The 16,049-nt window shown below is 42.3% G+C and overlaps 1 protein-coding gene across 1 annotated transcript in view; it reads right to left on the bottom strand.

The window, feature by feature from the left end:
- The window catches only part of LOC147450661 (aquaporin NIP1-1-like), a 29,706-nt gene extending 14,014 nt beyond the window's left edge, over positions 1 to 15,692 (bottom strand). Inside the window, exons 1-2 of the mRNA XM_086520499.1 lie at positions 15,531 to 15,692; positions 15,214 to 15,438 (exon numbers count right to left, since the gene is read on the bottom strand). Of these exons, the coding sequence (XP_086376625.1) occupies positions 15,214 to 15,438; positions 15,531 to 15,692 (387 nt within the window). The remainder of the gene's footprint in view (positions 1 to 15,213; positions 15,439 to 15,530) is intronic.
- Positions 15,693 to 16,049: the final 357 nt, after the last annotated feature.

Raw genomic sequence — 16,049 nt, 5'->3', positions numbered from 1 at the left:
TTCAAAAATTTGACGGGCATTTTGGGGATTTCCACAAATTACTAGGGGTATTTGAACAATTTTCCCAAAAAAAATAAGAGCACACTTCAGGTTTTCTCGGTTTTTAGGTGAAATTTTGAAGCTTTTGTCGGCAATCACACTAAAATTTTTGGAAATATATCGGCTTTCTTCAAGGCAAGCTCAAAATCTAACCGACATATCAAGATTTCAATTGATTAAAATACACTGGAACTTTCTTCTCCATGTCAAGACGCGTCAAGACCCTCTCCGTGTCTTCTCCACGTGCCATGCTCAATGCCCATATGACCCAATCCCCCCCACCCCCATTTCCACTTGGTCTAGCTTTTACCCTAATTCTCACAAAAGTATCTCCAAAGATTTTTACAAAAGGAAATGAAAAGAACGTTTTGGCGACCTACCCGACCCACCCACTGGGTCGTTGCTGCATCCATTAATTAATTTCACATGAAGATTCCTTGGAGGCTCCTTAAATTTTAAAAGTAGCCTCTCACTTGAAGCCGATGCACGCGCTCTATTCTATATGTATGTCTCCCTCTCCTGCACTGTGTGCTTGCGACTACTCCATCTAGAGAGAGAGAGAGAGAGAGAGAGAGAGAGAGAGAGAGAGAGAGAGAGAGAGAGAGGTGGTCACTCTAACGGTTCTTCCTCTCCTGGTCCTATCCGCCACCACAGAGCTATAACGGTGCCCTTTACTCAACACCACTAGAGAGGTTAATTTCTCCATGGTCATCCTCACTGGATTCCTCTTGCATAACGCTCTCCCTATCTCCTGCTTGCCTCGTGCACACGATTGCAGCATCTGAGTCCAGGCATTCATGGAGATTGTACACCTTATTGCCCACAACTATTGTGTTGCTGCTTGCATACTTTTCTCGAAGCATTGTGACGCACAACAGAAAGGAACGAGAGAGTGTGAGACAGAGGCATTGCCTTGCGATCGAGCTTTGTGTCCCCCATTCGGCCTTACATCCAAGGCTCCCGTTGGCTCAAGGCGTCACCATCACCTGCACTGGCATCAAACCAGTGAGAGAGAGAGAGAGAGAGAGAGAGAGAGAGAGAGAGAGACACTATATTGTTGCATACAAACCAGGGAGACAGAAAGGGAGAGAGCGAGAGAGAGTATCGCTGCATCTGTCCCCTACAAATGTCGACGCGCTGACACGCGGCCTCTCCCCCTTTGTGAGTCTCTCTCCGCGTCACTAGCAGCTTCGTTTTACTTCACTTTTTGAAGGGTATCTCATGAGATACCCTATAATTTGTCCTGCTTACAAAATGAGGAGCACACATTATCTATTGTAAAGTACTATTTGGGTCCACTTTCGCATCCATTAATTAATTTGCCGCGAAGATTCCCTCCATTCCTTAACTTTTAAAACCGGGAGCTCAGTTGGAGCACATACACATGCTCTGTTCCTCGCCCTACCCGACTGCGTCAACCTTCCCCTGCTCGGCTGTGAGCGCGACGTCGCCTCTTCAAAATTCAGCAGTCAGTACTGTGCGAGTCCTGCAATGCCTCTCCCTCCTTCCAAATCGCTTGCGGGTCTCTATCCCTTCTGAGCTCTCTCTCCCTCTCTCTCTCTCTCTCTCTCTATGGCGCGCATGCCATCTGCCTCAGACACTATGCGCCTCCCACTCAAAACCTGCAACGAATTGGTTCGCCTATGTTACCTCCCCTCTCCCCGCCCCCGGCCAGACCAAAGGGCCGCCTGATCAACTATTCACAAAACCCTCTTGCTTACCAGCCTGGACCCTCGCGGCATGAAGAGGAAGGCCATTGCGTACCGCATCCCCTGGCGCTGACACGCGGCATCAACCTCTCCCGAGTCTCCCTGCCTACGTGTTCCCACAGAAACACTGTCTCTCTCGTATGACAGGTCTTGATTCGAACTCCTCGCCGGACAGATTTTTAAGGTCTCTTGCAATAGTTTCCTACCACGTTAAAATACTCTTCTTCTCCTCTCTCTCTCTCTCTCTCTCTCTCTCTCTATATATATATATATATATATATATATATATATATATATATATATATATATATATATATATATATATACGTGCCATTCACCACCTTTTGACCTCATAAAACCATAGGGAATCTCCACCAGGCCTAATTTGTGAAGGCTTCGACGCCCTTCGGAGGCACTTTTATCCTTCAGTGAAGGGCAAAAATATTTTTACCCCTCGACTCCTCCCGCTTGCTTCTTGCGTGCGACAAGTGCACTGTCCCCTCGGTCTTATCATGAAAACGACTAGACATATTGGCATTACCTCTCAGTTTAATTTTACAAGCGCACAAGAGCAGAGAACAAGAGAAGAAGAAAAAGAAGAAGAGACCTTAAAGATCTATCTGACGAGGAGACTTGAACTCAAGAGTTCTTATACAAAACGAAAACGCCATTTTTGAAACTAAAAACGACATGATATCAAGCCAAGACACATTCTTGCCTGGGAAAAAAGTTCGTCGCTTTTGACTCTCTCCGTCTCATCGATGTGCCATGCCCATGAGAACCCCCCCTCTCTTCTTAAATTACCTTTCATCCAAACTTTTAAACAAGCATCTTTTGTGATTCCTATAAAAACTATTGAAAAACAACGTTTTGGGGGACTGCCAAGGTGAAATCCTTCCAAGCTCTACTAAAGTGGGAAGACAAGCCACTGGTGCAGTGGTCTAGAGAAATGTTAAAAGACCTTTACATCATGTACATTGTCTGATCGTTTTCTATAGGAGGATAAAGGGGGACGTACTATTAAAATAGAGTGGTATTATGACTGTAGAAATCTCAGATATGTAAGTTTGTTAAGTCCTAGCAATCTCTACATGTTATCATCAACTTCGGTGGAACTACATGAGCTACTACCTAGTGCCTTGAAACTATCTAAATTAGTAATCAGATGTTTGAGCCTATGTCTACATGTATTAAAACTAAAATATAGTTTGAGTTCTTTCTATTTTTAATATACATAAAATAGAGATAGATTATGGTGAAATTCATAAACTATCTCTATTTTTGAGTAGTATAAATTAGACAGATCTAAATAACCTACTAAGTGTCTTTATGACATAGTGATTAAATAAATTTTTACATAAACTTTTAGATGGTAGATTTAGAAAAAAAAGGTATACATTCTTTTATCTCTCAAGAAGCTTAAATTTTTATTGTTAAGTGCATATAATTTGTGAAAAAAAATTAATGAAAAAATATCGATTGATATTGTAACGTACTGTTACAGGAGAGAGACTAGACCAAAACTAGACCCCTCATTCATTAATCCGTCATCTCTCTTATAGCAAGAGAGGTTGGTTACATATGCCAAGAATCTACTAGTGTCCTCCCACACTAGGTGGTCGGACACACCTACAAGACCCACACACCACACCTCCCCCCTTAGGGAGAAAAAAGATGGACATCTTTTTTACAATTTGGGTTGACAATGGACTCGACAAGAAGGGATCAACTCCAACGTCTCATCCGGGGGGAGTGATCATACAACGGCTTAGGGGCTAGAAACTGAACTTGGGGACTAGACTCGACATCATGCCGATCATCGTCAAGGCACGGAACTCATACATCTCACTTATGCAAACATTAGGTCGCTATCCCAATGTAATGGACAAGACGAGGAACGACTAAGGACTAAATCCTAACAAAATAAATTTTTCGCGACATACATCCCTTCCCGAAGGAGTTTGGTGTGATGATAATGGTCATTCAACAAAAACTAAATTGCGACATGAACTAAAGATGAAAAGACTATCACTAAACACATAATGAAAGCTTGAGCTTCACGATTGTAGCACTTCTTCATGACCAGCAAAACTAGAAGGTTGGGCACCTCTGCAACAAAGCTGCAGCAACTCTCGACGATTCGAGCATGTTGAAAACAAGAACAACTGAAAAGCATCCGCAAACCAAGACAGCATAATATCCCAAGAGAGTGGGATGCATAGCGGACTTTGACAGTACATTGTTGTACGAAACATTGACGAAAATCAAGGCATGATAACCAGTTAGCAACTCCTTGGCAGAGGGAAGCAGCAGGAAAAATTAGTCCAGCTTTAAGATTGAATTTCTCCTCATCCACTTCTTCGACTTCTTCCACTTCTTCAACTTCCTCAACTTCCTCAACTTCCTCAACTTCTTCATCAACATCTAATGTTTCGTCTCCTTCCAAATCGTCTGCAGCAGCCTCCTCCTGATCAGGTTTGGCTTCTTCCACAATAGCCACCTGGTCCTCGGCCTTAGAGGTGTCAAGCTCAACTGAGGGGGTTTCCTCGTCCTTGGACGCTGCTTCTACAACTGCATCTTTGCCCGCCGTCTCCACCAATGTAACGTACTGTTACAGGAGAGAGACTAGACCAAAACTAGACCCCTCATTCATTAATCCGTCATCTCTCTTATAGCAAGAGAGGTTGGTTACATATGCCAAGAACCTACTAGTGTCCTCCCACACTAGGTGGTCGGACACACCTACAAAACCCACACACCACAATATACACTAATATTACTTGAAAATATATGACTTATTCATATATTCATGAATAGTACCGTATTATACATATTATTTTCATTATTCAAAACATTTTACGCAACACAAAAGATGAAGGTTTCCTTTAGAAGGAGGCACCTACTAGTTCAGGTCTTTCCGTGCACAAGCTTGACATTCTCTTTATTTCTTGTTGTGCGGCTAGGCAATGGCCCCTTTTCTCTTCAAAGATCTTCCTACTTACCCCAACTTGGTTGTTGTTATACTACAATTTTTGAGCTTGGGGATGTGGGGGACTAGGGGCACATTCCTACCTAGTGGGAACTCATCAAGGGGCGTTTGGTGGCATCCCCTTCCTTTTCCTATTTCGAGATGTGTTTTGATGGGGTTTGTCTCCCCAGGATAGCCTACTAGTCCACGGAAGTCCTCAGCTTGGATCTAATGAGGTACATGTGCTTGTTGGTTGTTTCGGTTTTCACCATTTGTATATGTTTCTTTCGTTTCTGGTGTCATGAACACTTTGGGTTGGGGTGGCAATTCAACTAGGGTGGTGGCATGCATGGTAATCGTAATGGTTGATTGATGTCAGGTCAATTACTCTAGATGATATAGCTATGGTTATCTTAAGTTATGCTCCGTATGAGTTTTGAGCTTCCTTGGAAAAATCCCGCATCTATGGACTCATATTGCAAACTTATGTCTTATCTATCTTATGTGACCTCCATGGCTCGAATGGAGCATGAATTTGTGGTCATTCTTTATATCTCCACCGACCCATTTGAGCGAAGACTGCTAAAAAGAAAAAAAAAATAGTGGTGTTATGATATAATGTACAAGAAATTTTTGAAGTTCTTTTTTTGGCATACTCACAATTGTGAGTTGAGAGAGATTATATTGACTATAAAAGAATACAATCTTCCTTAAGCACTACATGTGCCTTGGGGAAGGCTAGGGTTCCAACAGAGGCTTGTACACAAACATAGAGGAAAGAAAACCAGTGGTGACGAGCCTACTCTCTCAAGTGTTCTAAGTGACTCAATGCATGAGTCCATTCATCATCCTTGTCCCCTGAACTTCTTCTTGCTCCAACACCATGGATGAGTTCATTGCTCATGCGCACGATATCATCAAAACAGGCAACAACTAGTTTGGCCTCAAAAACTTGAAGGTTTCTAGACTTCTAGACCTGGTTCATGTAGCAAAATCTAGTAATTTGGGTGCACACCAAGATGTCCTGGCTTTGGAATCTCTACCCTCCTAAGATTAGGTCATCAGTAAAAAAGATGATCTTCCAAGTCTTTCATACCCATTTGCAAACCTTGGCGGCTAGCACCTGTGAAATAGGGCACTTGAAGAATAGATGAAGGGGGTCTTCAGACGCTGACCTACAACCAGAGCAAGTGTCAGAACCGAGCCCCCTAGCATGCACCTTGATCCCTACAGGCAAGTCTCTCCAGAGCACCTTCCAGAGGAATACCTTCATGTATTGTGGACATGTATTGAGAATTTTTTGAATTTGTCAACTTTTATCTTGGAACTAGAATTCTTTTTTTTCCAAACTCACAATTGTGAGTTTGGTAAAAAAAAGAATCTAAATACGTGCAATTGCAACAATTTGTAAGCCTTGCCAAAATGTTTGAGCCATAATAGAAAGTGAAACATAAATCACTTCTAGATACAAACAATGAAACCTTTTCATTAACAACTCATAGACTTGCTATATGCATAAACAACCATCCGTTAATGTTGTTTAGCAACACTTGTATCTTAACAAGTTGTTCTAAGTATCCAATAATTTCTTGCCACTGAATTTGTTCCTAATATGTCGTGCTGAAAATGGTCTAGCAAACGGATTTGACGAGCACCAAGGGGCTTTGTCACGACACATAATTGAAATAGTGGGCGCCAGTGTCAGTCCAGAGACTCATATTCCCCATATGTGGAATATGTATCATGTAAGGATGTCTAAAAAAAGAACATCCTTCAAGTATGAGATGTACTTGTGTGTGGAGGTAACTGCAAACACTCTGCAACGTGAGTGAGAGGGACCCTCATTATCCTTACTCTGCATTGGCTAAATCAAACTCCTTGAGTTCCTAGACAGTGTTGTATCCCATGCGACAACATGTGCCAAATCAAACCCTACAATTGGGTCTATAACTACGTAATGCGGAATCTTATTTTGGACACTACAACCCAAAATTATTGGCTCTTACATGACCTTGTCATCTCTCTTAAGAGCAAAAATGGATGAAAACATAGAATTTTATGCATCCTACTTGCAAAAGTAAACAAAACATATTAAAAAAGAAATAAAACCAAATCAGATGCGTACCTGGAGGTTGAACATAGTGTTTCACTTATCCGTAGTGAAAGACACCTGCCCAAATTTCCTGCTTATAAAGGCTTAGGGACACTAATTTAAAATCAGTGAAATTTAAGTAGTATTACACATATAACCTTGGGTGTTGCCTTTGCAATCCAAACCCCTTGATTATTATCTACATTGTCAAACCCGTTGGTTAGACTTTTGTAGAAAAACTGCTCAACTAGCAGCCAGTCCTTGGCCTATGTCCGTGACCCCCCTTGGGTTTTCCCTTGGCATTACAAACCCAAAAATCCATAATCTTGGGTTTTTGTGAACAACCGTGATGTCTAAAAGTGTTGGCTTCATCTATACACCTTGGTAGAAATAAGCCCTTATGAGTTTAAGACGTTCAAAAACTCAACTTGATTTTCACACTTAAAGTATGTAGTCCTAAAATAATGCCCAAAAAATCGCTAATGGCAAGACTCTTGCTTGTCCATTAGAATTGATGGGTACTCACTAAATAGAATTGTTCGATCTTGAAAGCAATCATGATGGATTAAAAACAGATGTCTCTTAGCCATTCCAAAATAGGTGGCAATAGATGGATCTTAGCCCTTCTTATTGGCTCTTAGCGCTTCCTATTTACTATATTGACATAGAGCGATTTCAATAAAATCATTCCTAGTTTCACCTTTCTCGTAGAAAAGTTGAAAAGAGAGAGAGAGAGAGAGAGAGAGAGAGAGAGAGAGAGAGAGAGAGAGAGAGAGAGAATGTTGGGTTGATGAAACCCCTTATTCTAATGTGCTATATGCCCCTGGCATATGCTCCAGTGTAGACCATGTCTGTGTCATAGATTATCCTATAAGCGTACAACAATGTGTGTGTACAACACTCTTGTAGAGAGAGGTACCATGCTTCACATTTGGAGCCACCTAGCGTATATGTGATCATGACTGTACTAGAGTGACTTAGGTATGACACTTTGCCTGTGAATACACATATTCTTTTTATAAAAAAACATTTATAATTGATCTTGTCCTTGATAGAGTAGCTAGTGCTATAGCAGAAACGTGTGCAATGATGGGTGGCGTACATCCATTGTACTAGTATTCCATGTATACATAGTAAAACATATTATAAGAAGTCATTGGCTGCAATGATAGTCTCAACCATGTGATCTTCTAGTATACATGCCTTGCACGATCACACTGACATGGATACATCACCCACGTAGTGACAAAGATATGTGTCAATATTGTTGATCTGAAATCAATCGAGAAGACTGTGGTACATAAGAGAAGTCGTGCTTCACATGAATTCAAGCAAAGCACTTTTCTTTGTACATTGGCTTCTTATGGAGTCTTCCCAAGCACTTTGCTTTGCACAGAAGAGAGATCTTTTCCAGAGTGAAAAGTAAAACATAGACAAAACAAACATAACTTGAAATTTACTAACTTTGCTGCCCACTTGTGGCCAGGTTATGGTAATTTTCTTGAATCTAGCTCATAGACATATGTACTACTTGAGTGAGCCAGCGTATGTATCATATACACCCTCTTGTGATGTAAAAAACCTGTAGACACCTTGGCAAGTTTCCCTAAGTTTGTATGCTCCTAGAATATTCCAAACATGGGAAGTCTCATCTTTGCATGATACATTTCAGTAGCCCCACTTTGGAAGCTATAGCTTCTTTTGCTCATAGACAGATGTAATAGCAAAAGAAAGTTAACCTGCTCAATATTGTACCACATATACTTGTTGCCAAGTAGCTGTGAAAACTCATCGGATCACGCTTGCCGTCAATGGGTGGATTATATCCTTGTCTGAGTGCATCACGGGAAAACAACTTGCTTAACATGTACAGCTTCTTGGAATTGTAGTTAATGATCGGCCTTGCCGAGTACTTTGGCCATACAATCACATGTTTACTGTTCAACCCACATGCCTTGCCTGTACTTGTATGTATTGCTAAAAAACCTTGTTTGCACTTATTATCGGTCATACTTACACCTTGAAAAACATCCCTTCCACCATAAGCAATGGTCTCGAAGCTTGTGTTCACTAATGCAAAAACTTTTGTAAAATTGAAATGATTGAGAAACATCTGGCAAGAGCATTTCTTTAGAGCTCTTAAGGTCAAAAGAAGAAGGGATTCTATTACAACAATCACTAACGAGAGGGGGAACATAGTAAGAGACCATAATGCTTTGATCAAAGTCATGCTTGACCATCTCAGTCAAATTATTGATCAACATAAAGAATTCTCACAAGGGTTCAAGGAGGACAAAACCCAAATGCTTGGTTTCCTAAGTGTGGTGTGATGCCAACTAAAGTGAAAGCATTGAAGAGGCCCATTTCATTGATTGAATGTTGGACTGCCTTGTAGGCAATGGGGAAGGAAAAGTCCCTTGGGTGGGATGGAAGAACAACTAGATTTTTCAAATAATTCTAGGAAGATCTTAAAAACACATTAGTGCAGCTGGTTAACAAGGCTCTCTTGAAGGGGAAGTTGGATGTCAGCCTCATAAAAGGGCTGATCAAACCTATGCCAAAATTGATTTGTTTCTCTCTGCTAAAACATTGGCGTCCTATCTCAATGATGATAGTGGCGCACAAGCTCATTGCCAAGGTGATTGCTTTAAGGCTATCTCCAATCTTGAACAAATCATCACCCCCCATCAGCATGGATTCATCGAAGGACTTCCTATTTATGATAACATCTTGGAAGCCATGGTCGGCATTGAGTATGCTAGTCTCCACAAAAAGGAATGTATCCTCCTTCAACTTGACCTAGATAAGGCTTACGACAAAATATCATGGTCATACATTGATGCTATCATGAAGGCTTTGGGTTGTGGACTTGCAATAGTTCACACGCTTGAGGAGGGAAGTTACTTTGTGCTTCTCTTCAACAACAAGATAGTGGGAATGTTTGAATTTAAGTGATCGATCAACCAAGGTTGTCCCCTTGGCCCGCTGCTCTTTGCTATTGGCTCTCACCCTCTGGTAACCTTGCTCAGAAACAAAAGGGGAAGTTCAAGGTCTATCACTTCCTAGAGGTAAGCAATTGCTTAAGGAGTTTTTTGTAGAAGATTCTTGCCACTCCTTAAAGCCAAGTCAAAAATGCTAAGAAGATCCCTAAAGATTGTCCAGCTATTTGATATTGATTCTGTATCAATGGAAATACTGAGAAATCAAGATTGATTTCTCTCTTTGAAAGAAACTCAATTGACTCCGTGGAATCCTCATGGGAGGTTATTGGTAAGGGCACTGTGTTCAGGCACCTAGGCGCCCCATTAGGGGTGGGCATAATGGATAAGCAGATATTTTATTGGATCCTGAAAAATATCAATAGCAAAATGAGAAAATGGGATTTTGTGCTCCTCTCCTCCCATACCAGAGTTACTGTGATCAATGCTTTCATGATCCCCTACATTCTTCTCATGTATCCACTGCTAAACCTAAGAAAATCCAACTGGAAATGTTTTTTAAAGCCTAGCAAATGGTTCTTGTTGAAGAGAAACACTAAATCTACAACCCCTTCTCAATGGGGGAAATGGGAATGGATAACGAGACCGAAGAAACAAGGTTGCATTGGGATCATTGACACCATGCTAAATGCAGAAGCATTGTGTGCAAAACTAGTTATCTAGTTGATGGATAAAAAATAAGAATGGGATATCATGGCCTGGGATATGATTGAGAAATTAGAGATTGCCTCTAAAGGGGGCACATGGAAGGAGGCCAACGTGCACGATAAGATTTTGGTAACTCTTGAGGCATTCCTTAAGCTTGGCGATAACACAAGGGAGGTAGCACAAAAATGTGATAAAGCAACTTCAACCCTAGAATAGAAGGAGAAGTTCGTATACTTTAGGGACTCCTCTCTCCATTGGTCCCCCTGGATCTCTAAATTTGGAAGGGGTTCCTTGAACCCTTTTTGGAGGGAATGGAGAAGTTCGTATACTTTAGGGACTCCTCTCTCCATTGGTCCCCCTGGATCTCTAATTTGGAAGGGGTTCCTTGAACCCTTTTCTTTCCAGGTAAGCAATGAAGGGATATCTAAACTATCTCGTCTCTGGGATGACAAAAACCTCTATTGGAAGAATGTGAAGCTTTTATTGCTTTAGCATAACTTGGGTTTGTATGAAAGGCTCCTAATCAGTAGACTCTTGAAAGTGTTTTCATCATGACCTTCACCCGTCTTCGGGTCAGAGATAGATTGGAAAGCCTGTCATCGGCCAAAAGATAGAGTGCTCTCACTCCCGAAGGCTCAAGATACCTTTAGTGAACTAGTATACAAGAAAACTAGTTTGCCCCACTCACCAAAGTATGGAAGAACTTTTTTTTGAAAGAGCATTGGTAAAGAGTATTAATGCCATTTGGGAGATCAAATGGCCTAAATAGTTCTTTATTTGGAAGGTGCTTTGGGGAGCCATGTCTACTAGGATTAAGGTTCACGCTAGAGGGACCTCCACTGACACTTGCTCTAGTTGCAAATCGGCTTTTGAGGACCCTCTGCATCTGTTTAGCAAGTGCCCTGCCTCATGAGGACTGGCCGCTAAAGTTTGCAAATGGGTATAGAAGACCTGGAAGATTACCTTCTTTAGAGATGACCTGATTCTCAAAGGATGTAGTTTACAAAGCAAGGCCATTCTAGTGTACACCCAGATCACTAGTTTTTGTTGCCTTTATTAGGTTTGGAAGTCTATGAACCTTTGGGTCTTCGAGGAAAAATTGGTTGTGCATCAACTTGATGAAATTGTGAGTCTGAGCACGAGCTCATTCATGTTGTAGGAGCTAAAAGAGGGACAACGAGTAATGCTAAAGAGTGCCACCATGCATTGAGTTTCCTAGACCATTTGAGAGGTCTTTTGTAGCACCCCTATTTTGGTTTCTATTGCATCTATGTTCAAGCCCCTTATGGAATCATTGCTCCCTCAAGGAGCATGTAGTGCTTGAGGAAAATTGTATTCTTTTCAATTTAATATAAAATTATTTCCACTCACAATTGTGAGTATGGAAATAAAAGGACAACTTTATTATGAAGGTCCATATACAAAAGCCCTCCCTTGAGCACACATATCAAGCAACCAAGGGATAACAGGTTCTCAATGTACCACCGATTAGAGTTGAAAAACTAGTAGAGTAGAAGCCCTCGTTCAAAAAACAGAATCTAACAACTGAGGAAATTCCAATCTTGTGCAGTCAGAATAAGGAATAGGACGGCTTCGCTATGAATGTTTCTTTTAATCTGAAGCTGGCCTTACAAAGCTTGGAGAATTGTTGCGCTAGGTTTGCGGTTCTCTACTTCATGGGTCGATGGATGACCACACCAAGTTTATGGGAGTGGGCGACTGCTACTCTTGGCAACGATAATGTGATCAGACTCTTTACAACCATAGGCAAAGGGTTTTATGTGGAAGCTTGCACCTCTGAGCAAGCTGTGCAAGATCTCGTGATGAGAGGAGGGATCTGGGGGGTAGCATACTTCGCATATGTCATGGTGTGGATGCCAAAATTCTGGCCACATGAGAAGATTATGACTCGCTGCCCAGTGTGGGTTACTCTCAAGAGCTTGCCTATATGGTTTCATGACCATGTTCTCACTATTGCTTCTTCATTGGGTCGGACCCTCTTTATCCCGAGGTTATAGAAGATAAGATCCAGATTGGATGTTAAGGTGTGTATTATATGGAACATGAGCCAACCTATTCCAAATATGTAGATCTCAATATGGGAGAGTATGGGGCCTATCGGCAAGAGCTAGCATTCGCCTCCTTTCCCAATGCTTGCTACAAATGCGAGAGAATTGGGCATAACTACTCCGAGGCAGCAAGGGACGATAGGCCAGTGACCAACCCCGCTCAAAAATGCAAGACTACTTGGAGGCGGATTACCAGAGAGGAGGCCACTAGGATGGAGACAAAGTCCACTCAACAAGATGAGACAGGCGGGAAGGTGACTGAAGCAATAGATTTCCCTACATTGGAAGTGTAAAAGAAACCAATTGTGCCGGTTAGCCTTGCTAGTGAGGCTTGCAAAGAGACTATGAGCCCGACAAAGGATATGTAGGATTGATCGGAGCTACTTATTAACCAGAACTGTGAGACTCTAATGTCCAATGAGTCTGATAAGCTTGGGCCTGCTACGCGTGTTGCTTAGGATAGTAAAATAGACCTCATCAGCCAGATTAGTGATGTTAAGGATAAGAAGGCCTGCACTCATACTGTTAGCCCGTTGAAGCAAAAGCAGAAGAAAAGATGATTGTATTTGTCTTTCAATGTTTGATTCCCGATGCCATGGACTTGTGGTAAAAGAGTGTGATGTGTTACGTCTATCTTCTTGGTGGCAACTCCAATTAATTCTTGGACATCAATGCTATCTCCCTTTGTCAATTGTTGTTGTTGAAAGTAGATACCATGGCTCGATTGGAGCATGGCTTTCATTGTAACTTTTTTGATTTCACAATATATATATATACACTCACTATTGTGAGTCTGGAAAAAAAGAAAAGAGACGTGAAAAGCTATTAACATCTAAACTTACTTTCTTGAAGAAAGACTTGGACATGTTACCTTCTCAAACGAGATTAAGTATGTGCTAGCGATTATAAGCTCATTTTTGTTAGAGGGCATCTTCGGAGATACCCTTTGGAGCAACCAAAGGAAAACCCAAGGGTCAACAAAAACAAGGGGAGGGGCAACAAGGTTTTGTTTTAATGCTCGTGGGTTCCTAGATGGAGCAAGCAACTACTAGTGATGCAATGGTCAAGGCAGATTGTCTTATGTTGCCCGATAATCTAAGCTCAATTTGCAATTGCAACATGGCATGGACTTTTTATCTATTTTTATGCACTTGATGATGAGCTAAGAGGTTCATGGGTTCGAATGCGGCCAAGCGACCCTAGTAGGGCTCATGGACATTCATTGGATCATGTGAGTAGGAATGCTCATGTTGGTAAAAAAAGTTTGGGTGGAATTCTTAATGGAAATGAAAATGAGTATGTGGATCATTGAAAAAGTATGAGCTCATTGACCCCATGCTGCAAGTAGAAGCATTGTGTGCCAAACTAGCAAGAATGGGCTATCATGGCTTGGGATATGATTAAGAAAGTAGAGCTTGCCTCTAAAGAGGGAACATGGAAGGAGGCCAAAGTGCCTCCATTGGTACCCATGGCTCTCCAAACTTGTAAGGAGTTCCTTGAACCCTTTTTGGAGGGAAGTACTTGCTCGCTAGGTAAGCAATAAAGGGATATCTAAACTATCTCGTCTCTGAAATGACAGAAACCTCTCGTGGAAGGATGTGAAGCTTTTAGTGCTTTAGCATAACTTTGGGTTTGTATGGAAGGCTTCTAATCAATACTCTTGGAAGTGTTGTCGTAAACTATCTATACTCACAGTTATGAGTATGGAAAAAACAAAAGACAACTTTATTCTGAAGGTCCATAACCAAGGGATAACACGTTCTCAATGTAATGTACCACCAATTAGAGTTGAAAAGCTATCTACATCTAAACTTACTTTGGTGAAGAAACACTTGGATGGGTTAGCTTCTCAAACGAGATGTAAGTATGTGCTAACGATTAGAGGCTCATCTTTGCTTAGTGGTACCCCCTTTGGAGCAACCAAAGGACAACCCAAGGGTCAACAAAAATAGGGGGGAGGGGCATCAAGGATTTTTTTATAAAAATGCTCATGGTTCCTGGATGGAGCAAGCACCTACTAGTGGTTGCCTCCCTCTTTGCGAGCGGATTTTGCTCCTCGTGCTACATGCAATGTGCCTCACCTTGCCTCGCCCCCTTGGGAGTAGATCTTGCTTGATTCCCATTAATAAAACACTACCAAGAATGGGTACCACCTACTAGGATGTTCAACATCATGAGCTACTCTTCAAGCCAAGTTGCATACATAGCTAGGTGTGGTTGGGGACGGGACATTGTGCAATCGCTGTAGCGAGCATCACAAGAAGTTTTGGACGAATTCTCAATATAATTCCCACATTGTGACTTACCTCAACATCATGAGCTTCTGTGAGAGAGGCACCGCATACCTAGCTAGGTACGATTGGGGGCATTGGCCGCCGACCCGGTGGGAGGGCCGGTGGTCCCCTGCGCCTAATCGTACCTAACTAGGTATGCGGAGCCTTTCCAGCAGAAGCTCATGATGTTATTTATTCTATGAAAAACGCTTGAAAAGACTCTGTTTTCCTGCATGGGAAAATTTCTAAATCTTTTTGTGCATTGATTGGGCGTTGTTTATTAAAGCAATGCTCTACTACTACGTCTGAGTGGGTGCATTTGAAGGCGAGCCGTGAATACAAGCTGCAAGCGAGGTGAGCAGCCGGTATGTATCTATGGCCTGGAATAAATAAATAGAACTAGAAGTGCCACTCACCTCGCGCCATGGGAAGCCATTGCAAGCTGCCATCGCCAAAGTGACTGCGGGATTTATGTGGGCGCCGGAAACATGGCCGGTAGCATATATCATCGTCATCACTGCCACACCCCATATTACAGCAACGCCCAGAAGCCCGAGCTGCCCCTCACTCACTTTGTCCGACATGAGGGATCCGCAGCCCAGAAACACCAGGAAATAGGTTCCCACAAATTCTGCCAAGACCTAGCTAGCAATACAAGAGACTAGTCAGCCTGCCTGAAAATGGGAGAGGATCGTGTCACAAGAAGGTGGTTTTAAGGTTTATGTACTTATGCCTTTTGAAACAAAGAGGGCGCGCCGGGGCGATCATCAATGGCGTCCTGCGGCGGCGGACTTTTGACAGGCAGGTCCGGCGGGGGCTGTTTGTGGGGAGTGCTAGCGATGGAGGAGGGGGACTGCTGGCCCTTGACGCTAAAGGCCGGTGAATGCAGGTCCATGGCTATGGCGTTTCTTGCTTAATCCCTGCCGACCTCCCCAATCCCCCCTCGTTAATTAAGTAGATGACCACTCCCATTTTGTCGACTAGTGGAGTTGCCTGTCCCTCGTACTGTCCGCCGATACGTAACCTACTTTTATCTTCTTCTTCTTTTTTGTAGCAGGACGGGCATTCTCACCCATGATGCTACCAAGAGAGCATTTGTGAACAACTACCAAGGTCATTGTCGAACCCATGATCCAAGTCAAGAAGGATGAGTACTTTAGATATGGTTGGCCTTAAAATTTGCATACTCACATCATTTGCTCTAGTTCTAAGGCTGGGTTCAGACTGAACCGGCGGAAGAAACAAGCCTTCC

The sequence above is a fragment of the Adiantum capillus-veneris genome, chromosome 9, assembly GCF_014529385.1.
Source record: "Adiantum capillus-veneris isolate H3 chromosome 9, ASM1452938v2, whole genome shotgun sequence".
NCBI lineage: Eukaryota > Viridiplantae > Streptophyta > Polypodiopsida > Polypodiales > Pteridaceae > Adiantum > Adiantum capillus-veneris.
Note: the sequence above shows the minus strand (reverse complement) of the source record. Positions and strands in the feature narration are given on the sequence as shown.